We start from the raw sequence: 24820 nt of genomic DNA, 5'->3' as shown, positions 1-24820 counted from the left end.
ATCATAGGTGTTACCTGTAACAGCAGCAGGTAAAAGAAATCAGGTGAGTATGACACTTACAACTTAAGTGTCCCTTTAACAGTCCTCACAGAAGGACCTTTAACTCCCGGTGTGAGAGGTTTATTGGCGTTTCCATTTATTTGCTCCCCTTTTTTGTTCCATATATTTAGAGGCAAGAATTGAGCTCTCTGCACAGTTTGCTCACAAACGCACAGGCAATGGCTTTGCTCTACAGAACCGACACAAGCCGCGCCTGTGCTTGCCACCCTACAGGATGCGTCATTATTTGAGCTTGTTTCCTGTTTAGCGTTTTTTGTTTTTAAGTGCCTTGGTACAAGGAAGCCTGGGGAAGAGCAGAGGGCGAAGAGGGGCAGCTGGGCGGGGGTTCAGGGGCGTCGGGGAGGGAAGATAGACAGTATAACGCTATCAAGGCCGAGGGCACACAGGGCCACATGCGTACAGCCGACAACGGGGGGACGCTGGGCTCTCCTCGCGCCTCCCAGGGGGGCGGGGAAGCTGCCCGGGCCTCCCCCGCAGCTCCGAGGTGTCCGGCCCCGCCTCCCTCTCCCCACAGCAAGAGCTCGGCTGCGCGGCGGGGGCGGTGCTCAGACCCGCCTGGCTCCGGGGGCTTGGGCTGCGGCTGGAGGGGCCGGCTCCGTGCCGTGCCCGTGCGCAGGGAGGCTCCCGGGCCATGCCGGCCGCGCTCAGCGCCCTCTGGCTGCTGCTGGCCGCCGCCTTCCTCGCCGCGCTGCTGCTGGAGCTGCTGCAGGCCCCACGCGGGGGGCTCCGACCCGGCCTCTTCCAGGACCTGCTCCGCTACGGGAAGACCAAGAGCGGCTGCGGGCAGCGCCCAGCCTGGCTGCGGCTTCTGGATGTGCCCAAGAGGTGAAGGGAGGTTACCTCAGTCCGGCCGGGGGGGCGCCGGGTCTGCTAGCCCGTCCCCAGCACAGGGACAGCCGCCTGCCCGAGCCCGCCCTAGCAGGGGCTCTGTCCCCTTCCGCCTCGGGCGGCGTGGCTCGGCTGGGGAGCCCCACGCGTGCCCTGCAGCCCCCAGCCCTGGGAGTGGGGTGCGCTTGTGCAACAAACCCCCCTTCTTCAGCCGTGTAAAGGGCTGCAGGCGTGGGGCCTTGGAAAGTCGTGAGATTGGTTTGAAAATCTTAAGGGTTTTTTTATGTTTGTGTTGTTTTGATTAATGTTGGGTTATGTTTTTTTGAGGCTGTCTAGTGGTTTCTGGGCTTTGAGATACACTCCTAACATTTTCCAGCTTTTCTCTGTAATCATGAGAGCTGGAAAAGTAGGTGGTGGTTGTTTTAAGGAAAACTGAAGTTACCCTGTAATCCCATGACTCCAGACGCTGGAGCTTTAAGAACCTACTAGATATTGTGAGTCTCCCCTCAAAATCTGGGGAGCTTGCATAATTGATTTTAAGGTCTTGGAATGAAAGATACTAAGATGGCAGGTATAGAGGAGACTGAACTGTTTGTTCAGTGCGAAAGCATATAATGGGCATCAGCAGTGCAAGCTGCCCTACCAGTGTGTCCTGACGTCTATCTGGAGAGGTGTATAGCCTTTTAGGGTTTGTTCTTGTATCCACAGTTCCCCTTAGTTACAGCACCATTAGACTATGCCATGGAGGCTGTAATGTTGCCAAGGCTCAGCTGTTTTCATCATGAGGTATGTCTGCACTTCAGTAAGACACCCATGGCTGTTCTGGGTCAGCTGACATGGGCTCACAGGGCTTGGCCTGCAAGGCTATAGCACTGCAATGTAGACATTCAGGCTCTGAGACCGCACAATGGGTGAGGGTCCCAAAGCCTGGGCTTATGTCTGAATGTCTACGCTGCAATTTTATAGCCGCACAGTCCAAAGCCTGCTAGTCCTAGTCAGCTGACGCGAGCCAGAAGCAGAGGTTTTATTGCAGTGTAGACATACCCATATTGTCTAATTCTGGATGACATGATAGAATCATAGAAGACTAGCGTTGGAAGAGACCTCAGGAGATCATCCAGTCCAACCCCCTGCTCAAAGCAGGACCAATGCCAACTAAATCATCCCAGCCAGATTCCACCACCTCCCTAGGTAACCCATTCCAGTGCTTCACCACCCTTCTAGTGAAATAGTGTTTCCTAATATCCAACCTAGACCTCCCCCACTGCAACTTGAGACTATTACTCCTTGTTCTGTCATCTGCCACAACTGAGGACAGCTGAGCTCCATCCTTTTTAGAACCACCCTTCAGGTAGTTGAAGGCTGCTATCAAATCCCCACTCATTCTTCTCCATACTCCCTTGGCCTCTCCTCATAAGTCATGTGCCCTAACCCCCTAATCATTTTCGTTGCTCTCTGCTGGACTCTCTCCAATTTGTCCACATCCTTTCTGTAGTGAGGGGCTCAAAACTGGACACAGTATTCCAGATATGGCCTCACCAGTGCTGAATAGAGGGGAATAATCACTTCTGTCGATCTGCTGGTAATGCTCCTACTAATGCAGCCCAATATGCCGTTAGCCTTCTTAGCAACAAGGGCACACTGCTGACTCATATCCAGCTTCTCATCCACTGTAATCCCCAGGTCCTTTTCTGAAGAACTGTCGCTTAGCCAGTCGGTCCCCAGCCTGTAGCAGTGCATCGGATTCTTCCGTCCTAAGTGCAGTACTCTGCACGTGACCTTGTTGAACCTTGTCAGATTTCTTTTGGCCCAATCATCCAATTTGTCTAGGTCACTCTGGACCCTATCCCTATCTTCAAGCGTATCCACCTCTCCCTCCATCTTAGTGTCATCTGTGAACTTGCTGAGGGTGCAATCCATCCCAACATCCAGATCATTAATGAAGATGTTGAGCAAAACCGGCCCCAAGACCGACCCCTGGGGCACTCCGCTTGATACCAGTTGCCAACTAGATGACAAGCCGTTGATCACTACTCGTTGAGCTGACAATCTAGCCAGCTTTCTATCCATCTTCTAGTCCATTCATCCAATCCATACTTTTTTACCTTGCTGGCAAGAATACTGTGGGAGACTGTATCAAAAACTTCGCTAAAGTCAGGATATATCATGTTCACTGCTTGCCTTCTATGATGAGATAACTGGCTCTGTGGATACGGGGAAATCAGGTTGGTCAGGCATGACTTGCCTTTGGTGAATCCATGTTGACTGTTCCTGATCACCTTCCTCTCCTCCAAGTGCTTCAAAATGGTTTCCTTGAGGACCTGCTCCATGATTTTTCCAGGGACTGAGGTGAGGCTGTAGTTCCCCGGGTGGTGGTTCTTCTGTTTTTTAAAAATGGGCACTATATTTGCCTTTTTCCAATCGTCCGGGACGTCTCCCGATAATGGCCAATGGCTCTGCAGTCAAATCAGCCAACTCTCTCAGCACCCTCGAATGCGTTAGATCCGGACCCATGGACTTGTGCATGTCCAGTTTTTCTAAATAGTCCTTAACCTGTTCTTTCACCACTGAGGGCTGCTTTCCTCCTCCCCATACTGTGCTGCCCAGGACAGCAGTATGGGAGCTGACCTTGTCTGTGAAGACCGAGGCAAAAAAACCATTGAGTACTTCAGCTTTTTCCACATCATCTGTCACTAGGTTGCCTCCCCCATTCATTAAGGGTCCTACACTTTCCCTGACCTTTTTCTTGTTGCTAACATACCTGTAGAAACCCTTCTTTTTACCCTTCACATACCTTGCTAGCTGCAACTCCAGTTGTGTTTTTGCCTTCCTGATTACACCCCTGCATGCTCGAGCAATATTTTTATACTCCTCCCTAGTCATCTGTCCAAGTTTCCTGTAAGCTTCCTTTTTGTGTTTAAGCTTACTGAAGATTTCACTGTTTAGCCAAGCTGGTTGCCTGCCATATTTGCTATTCTTTCTGCACATCGGGATGGTTTGATCCTGTGCCCTCCATAAGGTTTCTTTAAAATACAGGCAGCTCTCCTGGACTCCTTTCCTTCTCATATTAGCCTCCCAGGGGATCCTGCCCACCAGTGCCTAACAGAGTCAAAGTCTGCTTTTCTGAAGTCCAGGGTCCGTATTTTGCTACTCTCCTTTCTTTCTTTTGTGAGGATACTGAACTCAACCATCTCATGGTCACTGCTGCTTAGGTTGCCACCCACTTCTACTTCCCATACCAATTCTTCCCTGTTTGTAAGCAGTAGGTCAAGAGGAGAACGGCCCCTAGTTGGTGCAATACTGGAGGACCAGGAAGTTGTCCCCAACACTCTCCAAAAACTTCCTGGATTTTCTGTGCATTGCTGTATTGCCCTCCCAGCAGATATGGGGGACTTCAATCACCCTGACTAGAACCAGGGCCTGTGTTCCGGAAACTTCAGTTAATTGTCCGAAGAAAGCCTTGTCTACTTCATCCTCCTGGTCCGGTGGTCTATAGCGCACGCCCACCATGACATCACCCTTGTTGCTCTCGCTTCTAAACTTAACCCATAGACTCTCAACAGGCTCTTCTCCAGTTTCAATTGGAGCTCTGAGGAATCATACTGCTCTCTTATATACAGTGCAACTCCTCCACCTTTCCTCCCCTGCCTGTCCTTCCTCAACAGTTTATACCCATCCATGACAGTGCTCCAGTCATGTGAGCTACCCCACCAAGTCTCTGTTATTCCAGTCATATCATAGTTCTTTGACTGTGCCAGGACTTCCAATTTTTCCTGCTTGTTTCCCAGGCTTCTTGCGTTTGTGTACATTCACACTGAGAAAGCAAAGCAATTGGCTAGTTCTCTTAGGTGCATCAGGAGGCCCCCTATGCTGCACCCTCCTCCTTGTGTTTCCTCCCGGTACCCCACGTACCTCTGGGCTTAGGTCACTGTACCCCGGGCAAGCCTGCCTGCTAAGATACTCTTCCCTCTCTCTGTTAGGTGGATCCTCTCTCTTCCTAGCAATCCTTCTTCCCGGAACAACATCCCATGGTTGAAGAATCCAAAGCCCTCTCTCTGACACCACCTGCATAACCATGCATTTACCTCCACAATTCGACAGTCCCTACCTGGGCCTTTTGCTTCAGTAGGGAGGATGGGCGAGAACACGACTTGCACCTCAAACTTCTTCCCAGAGCCACATACTCTGCAGTGACCCGCTCAAGGTCATTCTTGGCAGTATCACTGGCACCCTCGTGGAGATGTAGGAAGAGATAGTGGTCCGAGGGCTTGATCAGTCTCAGCAGACGCTCCGTCACATCCTGAATTCTAGCTGTAGGCAAGCAGCACACTTCTCAAGTCTCTTGGTCTGGTCAGCAGATGGATGACTCCATCCCCCTCTAGGATGGAGTCCCTGACCACAACCACTTGTTTCCTCCTCTTGGGAGTAGTGGTCGTGGAACCGCCATCCCCTAGGACAATGCATCCCATGCCTTCTGGTCGATGGGATCTCCTTATGATACCTTCCCTCAGATGTATCTACCAAATCATTCTCCGCAGTAGTAGCTGTGCAGAGAGTCTGAAAATGGTATCTTACCTCTATCTGCATAGGGGGTATATAGGTTCTCCCTCACGTTATACTGATAAGAAGCACACGGGATCTTTATAGGGGAGAAGGCTGCATGCCACATTTATTGAGAATACAACAGTTAGCATATGCTTTTCAAGCTCTCTTATGCTCACCATGTGCACACAGTTCTGCCAGTCAATGTTTATAATTACCGATCCAGAGTCTGGATCAATCTAGTGACCAGCCAGATTGGTCGCAGAGGGGAGCAGGGCTCTGTCGGTCGAGATCTGATGCTCCTGGAGCATGGCAAGATGAATCCAATGTCCCATGGCCAAACACCCTGTTCTTATAGTCTTTTTCTCTGTTGAAGTCTATGGATTTTGCTGTGTCAGTTTGTGACCGGTTACTTCTTAATTGGTGCATCTTTTGATGTAAACATTCCAATACACCTCTGAGAGGGTCATTCTGTCCTGGTTCTAATTTAATCAATTATCCTGTCTTTAGGGGTGCCAGCCTTCACCACAGGGTCGTCAATCTGCCCTTCCTTCATTATGGATGCCCATTGATGGTTCTTTGGTGTCATTAAGTCTCTTCACTCCTTCCTTGACCATCTGGCTATAACAATGGCCTTCACACTTTATCTTTTCCTGATGCGTGCATTCCTCATTAACACACAGAGTCTTTTACAGAAACCTTTGAGAATACAAATAGTGTCAGTTTATATTGAGCAAAAAACATTATAAATTAAGCCTTCCACTAATCTCCTTAACATAGACACAATACAAGATCCTGTCTCTTACTTACTAAACCTTAAAACAAAGAAGTGTATATTTAACTAGAGTGCCTAATATGTAATACATATAGGAAACCATAGTAGACATTATAACTTACCCTAAAACAAAAGGGTGACCATAATCAGTCATAAGATTTGTTCTGGTCTGTCCCTGCCTTAACATCAGTACAGACACTGGCAGTCTGTCAGATGCATTTCTACCAATGTCCCAGAAGGTCATTGCTTTCTGCTATTCAAAAAGGGTGGCTGGCAGGATGAAATCAAATCATTCATTAATTCTCATAGTACAATTATAAAATCCTGCTCCTACACTCATTCTTCTTCTGGAGGTCACATGCTGCCAGTTTTCTTCCCCGTTCTGCGCTGCCCTCTCCGATTCTTCGGCATGTTGTGCGCCTCCAGAGCCGAACACTAACTTCTATCCAGAAAGTCTTCATTTTCTCTGATGCAATGCAAGGTTGATACTTGCGTCTCTAATCCTTTAACCTTCTCTTCCAATATGGAGACCAGTTTCCACTTTGTACAGACAAAGTCACTTCTGTCCTCTGGGAGAGAGACAAACATGGCAGATCCTGTGCAGGTCACAACAGCTGATCGCTCACTATCCATGTCTTCCTTCTGAGAGTGTCCTCAGGTGTTGTGTTTACTTCTCACAGAAGCCTGAAAGGCAAAAACACTCTGCCTGGAAGTTCACCTCGGGAGAGTTCCCACAAACTCCCTCTATTTGCCTGTCCTCGGTTCGCAACTGCCTGCCTTTTTATAAGGCTGTTGGCTCAAGGCAGTTGGCCTGGCTGAAAGCCTTCCCTCCGATCAGCCACTCGAGGCCCACCTGGAACAAAGCACTCCCAATTCACACTTTTCAAACAAACACAGACGCCATCAAACAGTCCTTGCAACTAGCTCCAGTCAAACAAATGGTCACAGCACACGGACACTTGGATATTCACCCCACCAGCTCACAACACAGGCCCCCTAATGCAGCACTCACCTTAGCTCCTCCCGAACGGTTCCCAGGCAAACTCCCTCTGTTTGCCTGACGATAAAAAGGTCTGAGCCCTGGCTAGGCTACAGCTTACTCTGGTGGAGATACACCAGTGTCTGTTTTTTGGCCCTGAAACTGCAAAAGTAATTTAGTCTCTTTACCCATTAAGATCATGGCCTTTGTGATGGTGAGTTTTTTGTTTTATACCAGACGAACAGGACTGAGGGCAAAGCTCATTTTGTACATGCTATTTTACTGCATTTGGATAGTAACAACAATTGGTTGCCATGGAGTATTTAACTAGCTAAATACGTCTGTAAAGAAACACCTGCATATGTATTTGCATGAGCACTGCCTTTAATAGATGTCCTTTCAAGTATGTATCAATTTTCTTATCTAAAGGTTTCATGCTGCAACCCTTAGAATCATAGAAATGTAGGACTGGAAGGGATCTCAGTAGGTCATCTCATCCAGTCCCCTGACCTGAGGCAGAACTACTAGTAAGTATTATGTACGACATCCCTGATAGGTGTCTGTCTAACCTGTTCTTAAAAACCTCCAGTGACAGAGATTCCACAACCTCCCTAATTTAATCTTTTCCAGTGCTTAACTACTTGTAGAAACTTTTCCTAACGTCTAACTTAAATCTCCCTTGTTGCAATTTAAACCCATTACCTTTTGTCCTCACTGAATAAGGAGAGCAGTTTATCACCCTCCTCTTTCTAACAGTCTTTTACGTACTTGGAAGACTGTTATCATGTCCTGCCTCAGTCTCCTCTTCTCCAGACTAGACAAACCCTGTTTTGTTTTGTTTTGTTTTGTTTTTTGTTTTCAATCTTTCCTCGTAGGTCTTGTTTTCTAGACCTTTAATCATTTTTGTTGTTCTCCTCTGGACTTTCTCCAGTTTGTCCACATCTTTCCCAAAGTGTTGTGCCGAGAATGGGAAACAGTACTTCAGCTGAGGCCTTATCAGTGCTGAGTGGAAAGAATTACGTCTCACGTCTTGCTTACAGCACTCTGCTAATACATCTGTGATGGGGGACGCTCACTTCCTGAGCGCCACCTGCTGCTGCATGCAGGACTGCAGTCTCTTTCCTGCTCCTGGCACCTCCTGTAGGTTGTTGACCTTGCGTGGCGGGTCTTCAGTGCCTCGGCCTTTTGGCTGGGTCACACAATCAAAATCAAACCCTTCAAGGTAGCAAAAGTCCAACAAAACTGTCCATCTTTCCTCACCAGGGTCTTCAGCCCTGGCTGTGGGCCATTTAAATTCAGCCCTTCACTCAGGCTTCCAAAGGAGCTTTGCCCTCTTCTCAGAGTTTATAGCACTTCACTGGTGGTCAGTGGGGAAACCCGGGCCCACCCACTACTCTGGGTTCGAACCCAGTGACCCATATAAACAGCCACGTACCACTCACTTAAGTCAGTTGCTGCTACTTCCCTGGGCCTCTTCCCACCTGGCCCTTTGTCCCTTACCTCACAGTTAAAGTTCTCAGGTCAGAGTCGGCCCTAGACCAAATGGCACACCTGGTGAGAAGTGTCTTCGGTGCCCCCCCCCTCCTCCATTTGTTAAACTTATGAATACCTTATTTTTTATTGCATTTGTAGCCTGTTTCATGACTTTGATGTATGATTTGCATACATGATTTATTCCTGTCATATAAGATGATAAATTTGCACACTAAATTCTGTAAATCTGTATTTATTCATGCCATATATAAGCAAATAAAAATTAATTTCCTCTAAGCTTATAGAAACTTTTTAATTTTAAGAATTGAAGTGTACTTACGTCAAGAAATTGAACTGTACACCAACATTGGGTGGACCAGTATTAAATAGTGTTGCAGTAGGTGACAGCCTTAGAGTGTTAACCCTAGTCCTTTAGGGTTCAAAAGGTTGCTTTTCTTGCCTTTGCCCTCGCAAACTGAAGCACAGCGTCGGAGACATCCAAAGACTGACCAATGGCATTTTCAAGCGATAAAATAGCAAGCAATGCCAGTCTCTTGCCAACCATTGTCGATCAAAGATATGTTTTAATGAGCCTGAGCTTCGAAAAGTTGCACTCACCACTTTTGACTGTGACCGGCAGCGTGAATCCTCAAAGCCTCAGATCCTACCCCATTTATCCTGATGTTCACCATATTAGTCATCTGATCCCTGCTAACCTTTTTGGTGAAAACTGAAACAAAAAAGGCATTTAACACTTTGGCCATTGCTGTGTTTTCTGTTATTTAGTAGTATCCATCATAGTAGTATGTAGTATCTTCCATGTAAAATCAGTAGCATCCTCATGGATTTAATGGCATCTCTGGCACTTCTTCCTTTTTGGGGTCAAAACTCTGCTTGGGTTAGGGTTTTTTTGGGAGGGAGGGGAATTAGAAGGGTTTAAAAATAAAGGGCTGTTGGAATTGCAAGCAAAGCTTTCCCAAAGATGAAGGCCTTGCAATGTTTCCTAAAGATGGTCAGACTCTGAATTCACCTGATATCGAAGTGCCAGAGTGGGGAATCCGCCTTGACAACACCCATCTATATGCCGTACCCTGCTCTGAATCCTGATTGTGAGGCATCCAGAATGTTGGCTAATGTAACATGTTGTTGGAGCTTGATGGTTGCTATTTTCTCACTTGTTTTGCCCAGGAACAGAGGGTTAGAGATGGGACAGTAGTTGGAATCAACTTCAGAATCAAGTAATGGCTTCTTGAGGATTGGGTAAACTGTAGAATTTTTAGGTGCGTTTCTCTGAAGGTGGCCTTGACTATTTGCATTGGCCGTGGTCATAGTTGTTCTTTATTGGCTTCTACCAACCACGAATGACATGGATCCATTTTAATAGTTTGTGCCTGTAATATTTTTCAGGGCTTCTTGAACTTCGGCATATGTGAGGAGGCCCAAACTTTGCCAGGGGTGCTAGGGCAGATAATAGTTGGGTGAGGGGGGGGGGAATTTTTCCTTTCCAGTTAATCCCTCTGTATTCAGTTGCTCAGTGACGTATGCTGACAGCTCTTTACAATGGCTGATGCTTGGGTCTGGTGTCTGGGCTGTGAAAACTGGGTTGATTAGCTGGTTTGCTGTGTGAAATGCTGGCTGTGATTCTGCCATACTGATTTGCGGAGTAAAAGGCTCATTTTGTCTCCTTTATTGCAGTGGCATAGTCCTGTAAATGTATGTTTGTGCTGCTGGCAGAAGGATTTAGAATGTTTTTTGGACCACTGATGTCCTGACTTTGCCTCTGCATGTTATCTGCTGTAGTTCACCTGTGAACCGTGGTGATCTTCTTTCTTGGTGTGAGTGAGGGCGAGCGCAGAATTTGCGGCCAAGGCATCAACTCTTTTAAGTAGCCTTAGTAGTAGCTGCACTCCACTCTTTACATTAAAAAGATGGATGTTTTTGAACCAGTACACCTGGCCAATTTTTAAAAATATTAGCAGTTGATAGACATGTCTGGTCTGTTAAATTGTGTACATAGAGATTTCACCCAATTTAAGAAAATCACTAGAAAGGATACAGGTGTTGTAATGATGCTCACTCTGTAATACGGTAACACTTTGTTCAATAGAAAGTTCTGATGACTATATTCCCATATGAATGAAAGCTAACTATTGTACTGATTGTTTCTGATATTTGTAAACTTGTTAAAAACTTGCTAAACAAATAGTTTAAAATACACATGCACCTGCACACATGTATGTATGTGTTTTGGGTTATTATTTATCGGAATATAATCATAACACTGAACCAACCAACCAGCTATTAAAATAACTCTAGTAAAATACCCTTGGGAGGGGTTTAGAGAGGAGAGGGAAGAGTGTGTCCATTTAGCTACCTCTTCAGCCTCTGTTCCATCCCTCTTCCCACACAAACTTTCCACTTCGGGGGGGCCTCCCCAAGAGTCTAAGCTGCCCATATCAAACAAGACTTGAGTTTGACTTGAATATGGGCTAAGTGGAGACCTGGTTTGCATAAAAACTCATAGCAGTTTGAGTTCTGTTTGTCTCTAAGCCCACTTTATTATAACAAGCCCTACTGTTTCAGAGTAGCAGCCGTGTTAGTCTGTATGAGACTGGAGTACAAAGAGTGTTTTCAGATAAATTAAATCTGTACCTGCTTGGTCTGCCCGCTGTAAGCGGGCAAATGGTTTCTGTGTGCACAATGAAGCTCTTCATCTGTGTGAGTGACCTGCTATATTTGAGAGAGAATGTTGTGGAATGCTGATCAGAGGCCGATACCGTGCTCCTAAATGATTGTCAGCACTGGATACAAGCCCAGTACTCTTGTGGAGCACTCTTGTCTAGCCAGAGAAATTTAAAGTTGCCAGCTGAGATATGTCAACACTGTAGGACATTCCCATTTTAACTGATTAGGAGAATTTGATCATGTTACCCTTAAAGTCAAATTTATTAAGCCCCCTGGAAAGTTCTCAGTGTGATACACGTCTTTGTTTGTCATTGTGGAATATCCAACTCCTCTGCATTCTGTCTCCCATATGATTTGAAAAATAAAAAATCAACCTCAAATGCCAGGTCAGTTTGCCTTATTCTGAAGCTAAATACAGTCTTATTTGATTACACAGTCAAAATCATCCAAGGAAGTCCTGCGGTCAGGAAACTTTGAGCATTCCCATCCTGAACGTTTATCTATTGGCAGATATCGCCAGATGTCCTGATTTTATTCATAGACTTTGAGCAGAAGAAGCCATGAGATTATCTATCTAGAATTACCTCCTGTATTTCACAGGTTATTAAATTTAATCCAGTTACCCCTTTATTGAGCCAAATAACTTGTGTTTATCTAAAGCATACACTCCAGAAAGGCATCCAGTCTTGCCTTAAAGATATCAAGAGAGATGAATAATCCCTAGGTCTGCAAGACAATTTAAAGACTCCTGGATTTGTGTGGTGACAAAACATCACACGGTCCAGGTGTCTGGGTGATTCTGTATAAAAGATAAATGCAGAACAGTAGTAATTTCTCCATGGTCTGTTCAGAAGAGGTGAAGAAAATGAAAATACTGTTCGAGACAACAGCACAGAAATGCCCAGAAAAGAATTCCAGGCAGGATGGCTGGGGTATTAAAACATGACATTGTCATACTTTTAACTGAAGCATTTTATATTTTCAGAATTTCATTTTACATTCATGTATTGCTGTGTGGTTTGTATTATTTTTATTTATTTATTTAAAGCCCTGAGTCTTGCACTTGTTTTGTGTGGTCTCCACTCACTCTTCTAGTTTTCCAGTCCATCCACTTTGAAGGTTCTAAAAATATGGAAAAAGATACAGTGAGTGGGAGGTTTAGTATTCTGAGCAGCATATAACTAGGAAAGACTGTGTTGGAATGAGGCTATGGTAGACATCTGGTAGTTCCATAAAAGGCCCCATCATCCCTTATTGTGGGAGGTTAGGCCAAATGAAAATGGGCCGTTCTCCTTAGACCTGGTCACTGAATTCCAACACTGAAAAAAGGAGTGATAAGAAAAAATTGATTGAAAAATCCAGAAAGTTAATACTGCTGCTTCTTTCTTCCACAGGTGGTTTTCTCACTTTTATATTCTTTCTGTGGTCTGGAATGGCTTGTTGCTCCTATTGCTTATTCAAGCTTTGTTCCTAGCAAGACCTTTCCCGAGATGGCTTCAGGATTTGCTCAGTGCTCTTGGTGGAGCTTCGCAGAACCAGGATGTGGGCAAGTACTCCACATGTTATGGACAGATGCACAGATGTTGTAACACAGAACCGCTATACTCTCCTGACCTCCCTTTGAGAATACATCAGCTACTCATCCCTAATTTATTAATTTATACTAGGGCAGTCAATTAATCACAGTTAACTCATGTGATTACTCAAAAAAATTAATCACGATTAAAAAAAAATCTTGATTATTTGGAGTTTTAATAACACTGTTAATAGATCTGAAAGAAGCAAATTTGATCTCACATTAGATTGGTAAGGAAATATTTTATTTGAAAAATTCTAGATTAGGGTGTAATTATGTAAGGGTTTTATAGATTTGGGAGGGCTGTAAACATAGAATCCCATGATACCCACACGTTAATCTTTGCAGGACCACCGTAAAAAGTACAGGTCGGGAAACCAAGGCACAGAGAGGGTCAGTGGCCTTGTTCAAGGCTTTAACCATTATTCAACTCTCCTTTTCTAGAAGTAATCCTTCCTTTATTTAGACAGAAGAAACTAATGGAAAGGATGTTCCAGAATAATCTCTTGGTTTAATTGATTTAAAAGTAAATGGCAAAGCAAAACTATTTTTGCCCTGTAAAATTGTTTTTAGGATATATAAAAAGTATTTCATAAATTTTAAAAATATATTATTTTGTTTTTTTTTCACACTGTAAATATCTGGCCTTTCTTTTATTTTACCCTAGCAAGAAAAATGGAGGACCTGTGCAGCTCTCCCTTCCCCCAACTGAGCAGGAAGGGGATGCTGATTCTCAGTCTTAATTTAAAAAAAGGGTCTATCTTAATACATCATCAAAATGTAATAAAAGCAACAACAAAAAAAGGTGTTTTGCTTTACAATTCACCTTTAGCACATTCAGTCAACTGAAAAAAAAAAACCAAAAAAACTTCTGCCTAAAAATTGTTACAGGTAACACTTGAAATGACTCAGTAAATCTTGTAACTGCTCAGAGGTCATAGCCAAAACTTAAAAAAACCAAATTCCAGTTTTATTGTATGTTTTCACATTTTGGATAATCTGAGGTTTTTCTGTGCAACTGAAAGAAATTAAAAATCTCTCTCAAAAGTTTGTTTACATCATGCATTTGATTAATTCATGATATTATGCACATGATACATCGTGTGTAGTCAGTTTCACTATAGTCTTTTCTATTTGTGTGATTCTTTCAGACACTAACAGAGGAAAAGAGGAGCACTTTTAAAAAAAAAAAATAGGGAAATTGACTGGGGAATTTGGAGGTAGTTTTTACACCCGCCCTCACTTTTAACTCATTTTTAAAAATTTTTTTACCATCCTTCAAATTGTCAGTGTTCCTTTAGAAACACTAATAGTAAGACAGACGCTAAGTGTGCTCATCGTCATAATGTGCGGGTAACATATACGCAAATTAAAAAGCATCCTTTCTGTCCAAAAGGACTTACTCTCCATCTTTCAAGGCAGTCATCTTAAAAATACACACACTGATTTTTTTTCTCTCTCATTCCTGCTGCTCAGGTTCCATAGCTGATGTCCCTCTAAGTAGTTTTAAAATGAATGCAAATTAAATTATAGTGAAAACTGGTTTCCAGAGGGAATTTGGAGCTCAGTTTGTGAAGAGGAAGAGTTTGAGATTGTCACTTCTGTTTGACTTGTAGGTGACAAACACCTGTCTGCCCTCTTGGTTCTCATGCTCCTCTGGCTACACAGCTTTCGAAGGCTCATAGAGTGCCTCTGCATCAGTGTCTTCTCCAGTGGTTTCCTTCATATTGTACAATACTGCTTTGGGCTTGGGTACTATATTGTTATTGGCTTAACTGTGCTGTGTCAAGTGCCGGCTAATGTCAGCAATGGTGAGTGTCTCTTTAGTGCTAACCATACTTGCAGCTTCTTTTTAATTTGTTTCTAGTATCACAAGATGGTTTGGTGAGGGTGGGAGTGGGGGAAAGGGTGAACGAGAGATTAGTAGTATGCCTAATCTTTTCACCTTCTAAAGTTCTATCTACAGGGTGTTTTTGTGTGCAGGTGTATGTGAGAGAAGAGGTATTTGATGAGATCTATAAAAGTATCTACTGCAGTTACTTAAAGTCAGACTTATTAACCAGCACATGACATCACATGCATGGCCGTAGTATGTGTCCTAGTTCTGCTCTACATGTGGTTTCTCCTTATAGCTCATAGGTCAGCTTATAGTTGTTTGCTGTATGCCACCATGTCCCTTAGACTCCCAGGCCCAACACATCATATCTTTGTCAATGAGCTGCTTCCACTTTATGAAGGAACCTCCAGTCCAGCAGAGGTCAGGATCTCCCTGGTTACACAGCTATTATAGTCTGAAGTTTCTCTTTGCTGTGGACCCTCCTTTAAATATGAGTCTGCCAGCACCTTTGCCTGTTTACTTAGTTCTTGGCCTCCAGTCACATGTCTAGTATCAGTGTCCTTTCTCTTTGCTATTTGGGCCAATTAAGTATCCAAAGAGCTCTACAGGATTCATGAATAATGTGACTTGTTTCTGCCAACATGTTGCACTAAGTCCTACAGTTGAGCTGTTGTTTGCTCTGCTGCATAGGTACATGATGAACCAAAATGCCCCTGGTGTGCATTTCACATAAGAAAAATTAGTCATGTGGTCAGCACTAGATATAGAATTTAAGTCATTTCACGCTATCTTAGAGGTAGCTTTTGTCCTCCACGCTGATTTTACAGCCCTCTTAGAATGACTTTGGTGCAAACAAAGCCTTTTCTAGGTGGCACTGTCTGGGTGCATTTTCTACCTTTCTGATCATGGCATTCCACAGAGATGGTGCCTTGGCATAAGCACTGGGGTCCATCCATATTGCAGATTTCCTGCAAATCAATCATCTGTTGTCACCATTTATTTTTTTTTAAATTGCTAGTGTAGATAAGGCAACACAATTCTGTCATGATATCTTGACCTCGGCTATGGCACAGTCTTCTAACATGGTGATAAAAATACACTTTTACAAACACTGTCACAGTCCAAAACATGTTAGAATATGGAGGCCTGAACCAAATGGTAACCCTTTCTGCTTGTAGCATGCACCCTCCCTTATTCCTACAGCTACTGATTAAAAAGAAAACGGACTAATTTATAATTTGCAGTAGCAGGCAGTTAAGAATAAAGGCCTGCAGCAATTCATAACTAGGGTGTGGTTCACTGTCTGCACAAGTTGTGTTTAAAAGCTCCCTTCACCATTATTCAAGAAGTGGGGCATACACTGGGAAAAGCTGCAACATTTTATATATATATATATATATATATATATATATAAGCTGAATTTTTTTGAGATGGTGTTGGTGAGGGTTTAATGCAGACTTTTTCCTAATCTTGTATTAATAGGCATACTATTTTCATTTTTAATTCAGGGAAAGACCTCTTTATGCAAATCTGCTGGTACCACGCCCTAGGAATTATTATGTACATTTGGGCCTCTGTTCACCAACATAGATGCCATGTGATTCTAGCTAATCTTAGAAAAAGTAAATCAGGTGAGATATTTCACTTCTTGGAGCTGTTTGTAATAACTTTTCCATTAAAAATTGTGTGTCACAATGAATCTCTCTTGAGAACCCTTAGAACACTGGTATTGTCCAAAAACTCAGTGAAATGAATGCTGATGTGAATATGTATCTCTGTAGATCGCTTTCCAAGGGGTTAACTTAGTCTATCTGGAAGAGACTTGAGCAGGTGATATGTAGTTATTCACAATATGCAAGGTTTAAAAAGAAGGTTCACACTTGTATTATCCTGAATAGAAATATGTCTAAAATGTGTTAGGAACACTTATTACCACTTAATTTGGTTTCAGAGTGGTAGCCGTGTTAGTCTGTATCAGCAAAAAGAAAAGGAGTACTTGTGGCACCTTAGAGACTAACAGATTTATTTGAGCATAAGCTTTTGTGGGCTAAAATCCACTTCATCGGATGCATTCAGTGGAAAATACAGTAGGAAGATATATATACACACAGAGAACATGAAAAAATGGGTGTTGCCATACACACTATAATGAGAGTGATCAATTAAGGTGGGCTATTATCAGCAGGAGAAAAAAACCTTTTGTAGTGATGATCAGGATGGCCCGTTGACAAGATGAAAGTAAAGGGGGTGGGGAAATAAACATGGGGAAATAGTTTTACTTTGTGTAATGACCCATCCACTCCCAGTCTTTATTCAAGCCTAATTTAGTGGTGTCCAGTTTGCAAATTAATTCCAATTCAGCAGTTTCTCGTTGGAGTCTGTTTTTGAAGTTTTTATTAGGTAAGAGTTTATCATCTCTCTTTTATAAATGGGGAGGCTGATACGCAGAGGCTACAGAAGGAATTACTTTCCTGAGCTATGATTAGAAAATCTCACTCTATTCTTAGACCTTACTTCTTAAAGTAACCATAACATTACACATTGTATTGGGAATGAGTTAAGGTCACTATTTTCAAACCTGAGTGGCTAAAATTAGGCTCCTTAATCCATATGTAGGCATCTAATAAAAGCGGTGTGATTCTTTTTCAGAAGTGCTTAGCACCCACAAATCCTACTGAAGTCAGTGGGAACTGCAGGTGCTCAGCATTACTCCGTAATTATACATAAATATGGATTAAGAGTTAAAGCTTATTTTAATACATGCTCTATCAACTAACTTTTTTCTTTCTTTAAATTGCAGGAAAGGTAGTAAACTTGAGCCACAGCATTCCTTTTGGAGACTGGTTTGAGAGAGTATCTTGCCCACATTATTTTGCTGAACTCCTAATATATGTATCCATGGCCATCACATTTGGATTTCAAAACTTAACCTGGTGGCTTGTAGTGATGTATGTGCTGTTTAACCAGGCATTGGCTGCAGTGCTATGCCATGAGTTCTATGTGAACAGCTTCAGCTGCTACCCAACATGTCGAAAAGCATTTATACCATTTCTTTTTTAGAACCTTTATTTTTGTTAAATATGTCTTTAATGCAGCCTGTGAAATGCTGTCTAAAAGGTAACGGAAGACTGAGGTTCTCAGGAGTATGTGTAATGCAACTGTCACAGAAGCTGTGGTGAAACAATACTTACTGTCTGATTCCAGCTCAAAGCTACACAGGATTTTAGTGAATACACAGACTTTATCATTAAATCAAAATGAAACTTTTAAAAAGTATCTGCAGTATGTACAACCTGAACTCTACATGGTATTAAAGACCTCAGTTAAAATGCAAGAACTGCTGATGTTTAACATTTGTGTATTGGACATTCATATCTAATATTTAAACCACTTTCATTGCTGCTATGCAGCAAGCCAAAATGTGTGCCTGTATTTTATAAGTAACCCACATATGTATGTAGGGAAGGGAAGTTGCTCAAAGTGAGGAGAAACCATTGTATTTCAAGTTTAATATTTTAAAAGAAAACTATACTCTTCCCCCACACACCCTGACCATTAAGTCTATTAAAAGAAGCTGTTTAGGAAAATGGTGCATTGCCTCTAAATATTTTCCTAAAGATAATTTTGTGAGCAGTTGGTACTCTTAGAGGAGAGTGAGTCTGGGATTAAATTCTATAAAACTGTGGGGAGAGGAAACTAGGATATTTCAAATATAAGGATATGGGATCCCCACTCATGACTGTTTCATTTTTTGCTAATATATATTTATTTGTTTCAATTCACGTCTTTCAGAAATACCAAATACAAGAAAAGGTTGAGAAACCTCTTTGATGGGAAGGATGGGTATTCCACTGCCTGACTCTTCTTTTCAGAAGCAGGAATAAATCTACTTTTTAGGCAATAAAAGTCAGTGGTCCTTAAAGAATGTCAGCTTTTGCTATAGACAGTTATGTGGCAGCCTTAGAAAACTGTATAGAACTCAGATGCCTTCACCACAAGGTGTATTGAGAATTGCGATAGCCCATTCTATTAAGTTTGTGCAAAACTGTAGAGTGGGAGAATTACATATGTTGGGTGATAGACTTCAAAAAAAAAAAAAAAAAAAAGAGGTCACCTACCTTGTTCACTGTTGTTGCCATATGGAGAACAGAACTTAAAGTATGATGCTACTCTAAAAATGGCCATCTGGTGTTTTATATTAATTTTGTCTCAAATATTTCCACTTAAATTTGCTTAGTTTTCAGAGATGATACATTTTCCAACTACCAATCCTACAAACTCATCCGGAGTTCTGACAGTCACAGCAGATTCTCTCTATCTCATCCATAAGGTTAACATTCCATCACAGGTATTTTTATTAAAAGTCAGGGACAGGTCACAGGCAATAAACAAAAATTAATGGGACACCCACAACCTGTTCCTAACTTTTACGAAAAATACCCTGGGGAAAGGGGAGTGGTAAATAAAGCACTGTTGGGGGCTTGCAGCTGCTCCAGCCTGTATCTTGGACAGTGAGAACATCCACAATTATATTGGGATGTAAAAGGTGTTTGTTTGTTTTTAAGTGTTAGAATAGGTATAATAAACTGTCATGATACAGGACATTCACCTACCTCTAAATGAGAGGAATTAAGAAGAAACTTTGCTTATGAGTAAGTTGTTCCTCATTGTCCAGTTCAGGGTTTCTTGCACCTTCCTCTGAAGCATCTGGTACTGGCAGAGACAACAGGATACTGAAGTAGATGATCAGCTGGTCTGATCTGGTAGTGGCATTGGCATTCTATTTGAATGTATCTTTTTCAAAATGTTTTGTAGTAATATCTGAATATGTAATAAATTCCTTGTATAAAGTATATTTTGTTGTAGGAAATTAGGTTGTGTTTTTTTTACTGAAGAAACATTATGGTATATGCTGTTTGTTTTCTATAACTGACATTTTACAAAAGAGCGATACAAGAAGTTTAAGTACTTATAAAGTATTAGTTATAGAAAAGAGAGAGATGAACCCCTCCATGTGTATTAACAATGTATATCACTTTGGATGAAATATTGGTCCTTTCACAGGATCAGCTGAAGCAATATATAATTGCATTGGTAAGAGGTAACAAACTCCCTCTTGCCTAGTATAACATTAATACCTACAATGGTGCTTCCACAGTGAAATTTTTTTAGGATACCTGAAGTGATCGTGCAGTTGTGGAAAAAACTGGTGTGTTTTGGCGTTTGATTTTATTTGACCAGTACATCAATGTCAAATATCAGTGTAGCAGTTCAAGCAATACAAAGATATTTGGCTTGCTAGGATAAACTCATGCTATTGAAAACTCTAATTGTTTCCCAATTCCAAAGTGCGTCCCTTTTGACCAAATTACCACCAGCTGCTCTTTCAACATGTGCTTTATAATCCTGCAAAATACCAACCCATATTAGTAAGCAGATGCATGGAAGGAAGGAAATTAAATGTGGTAACAGTTTATTGTGTCAAAGCTCTCAAAGTCTAACACTAATGTTTTTGAGCTAAAGATGGTATATAAAATCTCTCAGCTGAATAATCATTAGTTTTGGAAAAGGGAAGAAGTCTTATGAAAAGATTCATTGGGACTCAATTGTTCCAATACTTCAGAGATCAACTGTAAAGCATGTTACATTATAATACCATGTTTGTTAAATGAGTCAGGGATACCAACAACCCTATTATTTCATATATGCTGTTTTTCCTAAACTCTACCCTGCTTTTACAGTTTTATTCTCTCTCCATAAGTAAATAGTAGATATTAGCCTAAGGTAGAGGGGGGTTTCTTGTCTATACCTTGTCCTCCACAGCTGAAATCGTGGAAGTAATAATCTCAACATTTAGTCATAACTTCATTTTTTGGTGAAATAATCTCTGAAGGATTCCTGTAGCTTGGGGAATCAGAGATACAGTCCCTTCCTAGTGCCATCTCTTTCTCATTAATGTATTTTCTGTGACAGGTACTGGGTTTGATTCCCAGACGGCTGCTTGGACTTGCTTCAAGGCATTTCCCACTTCAGCATTTGCAGTGCACTTAACAGTCTTGTAAACAGAAAAATCACTGATTCTGTCAAGTTGTTTGGCTAAAAAGTACTTTAGCAGATATCCCTCGGGAGTGCTCAACAAACACATCTGCTCCTGAAACAGCACATCCATGACTCCCTGTACTTTTCCTTTTTGCAAGTGAAAATACATACGGCACATTTTTTTGAACATACACTATATGTCAAAACTACCAGGTGATTCTGGATTTAACTGAAACTCTGAAAGAGTCTGTTGTTGCTCAGGAAAATGTTCCTTTAGAGCAAGCCCTAGGTAAAAAGGGTACGGGCAGAATTTCTGTGAAAGAGGGATTGTTGCTTAGAGAATCTCCTAAGGAGAAAAATCCTCATGGCAGTTTTTCCAACCAGCTCGCTGTAAATGAGGGATGTGGCAAAAGTGATATGATCAAGGGAGTTTCATTTCCTAACAGCCAGAATTTTTCTGTTGAAAATGGATCCACTGACTTTGCTTTAGAAAGATCCAGTGTGGATAGCTTTGAGAAGGTTTCAGATGGAGTGAAAATTGTTAGGGAGGTTGAACAGCCCTGTGATGACCAAGTGGCTGTGTTTGACCAGCTTGTTGGGGAGACAATGTTGTTGGAACAGGAATGACTCCATGCTGATTCTTTGACTAAGCAGTCTGTACCTCAGGGTCTGAGGACAGATTGGGTTACTGGTTTTTGAGAGCAGAACAGCCTTATGACTGAACCCACAAGGATGAAGGGAAGAGCAGGCAAATGCTCACCCTTAGACACTTTGGATGCGTTTGATATCTCTTTAAATCAGAATCCAGTCTCTGAGCTGGTGGTGGTGGATCCACAAGCAAGCATGTAGGCGAGTGTCTGTGTAGATGTTCATAGCACAGAGGGGTTGCAGTTGATGAACACACACAGCCAGCAGGGAGGTTCAGTTTCCAACCTTCTAGGAGAAAGGTCCAGGGGTAGGGTGAAGGACCCAATCCTGCTGAAGGGAAGAATGAGTGTCCAGCCTTGAAATTGTTAGCAGATGACCATTTGAAAGCTAGTCTCTGGGTTGATACAATCTACCTGGCTGACAAGGGAGGGGGAAGATTTGCCTCATAGCTGGTAGCAATGAGGACACACCTGGCCAGCCCAGGAATTCAGTGAGACAAGAGGCATTGTATGACCAAGATACTTACAAACACTGACTTTTAACAAATTTGGTGTTACTGTTAAGGTTTAGCCTTCTAATGTATTTGATTTTGATGTCAACCCTAGTAAAAGGTACAATGTGTATGACTTCAATACAAAGCCTGTAAATATATTGGGAATAATACCTAAAAACACATGGTATGCTAGAGAGCTTTATGATAGTGAAATGTTACAGCTGATACCTGTAAGCAATTGTGAAACTTGTCACAGCAGAGAAACCTTTACAAATGTAGTCTGCTGTATATAGAGGGAAACTGTGGCACACTGCCACATTGCTGTCATGGCTAAATGCCAAGGTAATTATACCCTTGAGAGCATTAATGTAACATCAGAGAGAGAATATTTTCAGAAAATGAAGGTAGCTGTATATAAAGAGCCTGATTTAGTCAGACATGATTTTGATAAACTATTTCTGTTGTACACTAATACTTGTGATGTAAACTGAACGTGTAATAATATAGGACCTAGAATGGAAAATTCTTGTGATGCATTCAGCAGTGTCTAGGGACACCCTTTTCTGCATCAATTTTGCGTGGGGGATGTGACGCTGTATGGATTCTGGGGGACACCTGAGGATATTATGAATATTAATATTATAAAATTGCAATCAGTTGTGCCAGATATGCCATGTAAGATATCTGCAAAAATGTTATAGTTTGCCAAATATTATAATCTCATTTGGTTTTGTATCACATTTGTATTTTGGGGTATAGATATGTATCCATATCTGTATTACAACATTTGTACTGTGCTTCTGGGTGACACCCCCAGACAGTTTGGGCATCAGCTCTGCCTAGCCTGCTTGTTGGCCCATTAAGGACCATCAGCTATACAACTGACTCACTGAGAGAAGTCAGAGGATACATCTAATGACTCAGCAAGGCATTCATGGGCATGCCTATGGACAGAAAAGGCTTCCGAGCCATGTGCTGGGAAGTTTGTGTTTGAAACAAGGAAGCACAAGCCGCATGGCAAAAGACTATAAAAGGCAGCTGCATCTTCTCCATTTTGTCTTCAATCCTGCTTCGTACCTTTGGAGGAACTTTGCTACAAACCGAAGCTCTGAACAAAGGACTGAATGACCCATCCAAGCTGTGGATATACTCCAGAGACTTGACTTAAGCCAGCAGTTTATTCCATCGCTGCTACAAGCCTGACCCAAGCACTTTGCCATTACTGTACGTAATTGATTCCTTTAACCAATTTTAACTCACCTTTCTTTCTTTGTATGAATAAACCTTTAGTTTTGAGATACTAAAGGTTGGCATCAGCGTGATTTTTGGGTAAGATCTAAGTTATATATTGACCTGGGTGTGTGGCTGGTCCTTTGGGATCAGAAGAACCTATTATTTGATGAGACTGGTTGTAAAGAACCACTCATTTCTGAATCCAGTGTTTTTGGTGGTGGTCTAAGAAATGGAATGCCTGAGGAAACTGCATTTATGTTTTCTTGTCAGCCAATGTGGTGAAACAGAAGTTTACTTTTGTTTCTAGTTTGGTGTATCCTGTAGGAGATTAGCCACCAGTCTTGGGATGTATCTGCCCTATTCCTCAGCAGTTCGTCCTGAATTTGGTATCCTCATTTGTGACCTAGTGAGGCATGGTTACAACTGGGCCCAGGCTGAAAGGGCGTCTGGCCTGTGAAGAAGATTATTAGAGCCATATTTAGGGTGAGAACTTACATGCAACTAGCACATATTAAGAAAAGGAGTACTTGTGGCACCTTAGAGACTAACCAATTTGAGCATAAGCTTTCGTGAGCTACAGCTCACTTCATCGGATGCATACTGTGGAAAGTACAGAAGATGTTTTTATACACACAAACCATGAGAAAATGGGTGATTATCACTACAAAAGGTTTTCTCTCCCCCCACCCCACTCTCCTGCTGGTAATAGCTTATGTAAAGTGATCAATCACCCATTTTTTCATGGTTTGTGTGTATAAAAACGTCCTCTGTACTTTCCACAGTATGCATCCGATGAAGTGAGCTGTAGCTCACGAAAGCTTATGCTCAAATAAATTGGTTAGTCTCTAAGGTGCCACAAGTACTCCTTTTCTTTTTGCTGATACAGACTAACACGGCTGTTACTCTGACACCTAGCATGTATTAAGTGTACTAAGCTTAGTTTGCATGCTGTTTTATTTTTAGTAATCTGCCTTGTTCTGTCTGCTACCTCCTTAACTACTTAAAATACACCTGTTATAGTTAATACATTTATTTCTGGTTTACAATATAACCCAGTTTATGTGATTTCTAATGGGGGGAGGGGGAGGGCAGAAGTTGTGTACACCCTCTTCAACATTGAGGGAAGAGGTGAATTCCATATGATTTTGGGTTTGTACTCCAATGGTGGGTAGACATCTGGGTGCTGTAGCAAGCCCCTTAAGCTGAGCCTTCTCAGAGTGGATCTCTCTCTCTCTCTCTGCAGCTGGGTGTGTGCTTGGCTGGAAAAGGCTGGAGAGCCTAGCCCAGCGAGACCAGCTAAAAGGGCACCCAGGCTGTCAGAATAGTCTGACTCAGTGGTGTCCCAGCACACCAGGTGACACCCCCGGGGGTCCAACCCGTCACACAGTGTACTCCTTTTATAAGAATCACATCCGTCCTGGATGATTTGATTCTTATAAGTGGTTGATTCTTATATGCAGAATTGCAAAGAATGGATGAAATTGACCGTTATTTTTTTTAAACTAGCTTTTTTTATTCAATTGAGAAACATCTCATTTACCATAATTAAATTATTTAGACTTTAAACATACTCAACATGGAACAAAACCATACCAACATTCTAACTGAGCAACAGGCTATTAATTTTTATTATCCAATTATTTAGCTGGTGT

General features: G+C 42.3%; 1 protein-coding gene across 1 annotated transcript; it reads left to right on the top strand.

Annotated features, from left to right (window-relative positions):
* The first annotated feature begins 678 nt into the window (after positions 1 to 678).
* On the top strand, positions 679 to 23260 carry SRD5A3 (steroid 5 alpha-reductase 3). Its single transcript, XM_074951389.1, has 5 exons — positions 679 to 885; positions 12737 to 12888; positions 14535 to 14729; positions 16264 to 16386; positions 17556 to 23260. The coding sequence occupies exons 1-5, from the start codon at positions 692 to 694 to the stop codon at positions 17813 to 17815; spliced, it is 924 nt and encodes a 307-aa protein (XP_074807490.1). The 5' UTR covers positions 679 to 691; the 3' UTR covers positions 17816 to 23260.
* Positions 23261 to 24820: the final 1560 nt, after the last annotated feature.

This window comes from Natator depressus, chromosome 4 (genome assembly GCF_965152275.1).
Source record: "Natator depressus isolate rNatDep1 chromosome 4, rNatDep2.hap1, whole genome shotgun sequence".
NCBI classification, from domain to species: Eukaryota; Metazoa; Chordata; order Testudines; family Cheloniidae; genus Natator; species Natator depressus.
The sequence above is the reverse complement of the archived record's forward strand: the minus strand, read 5'-3'. Positions and strand labels throughout refer to the sequence as shown.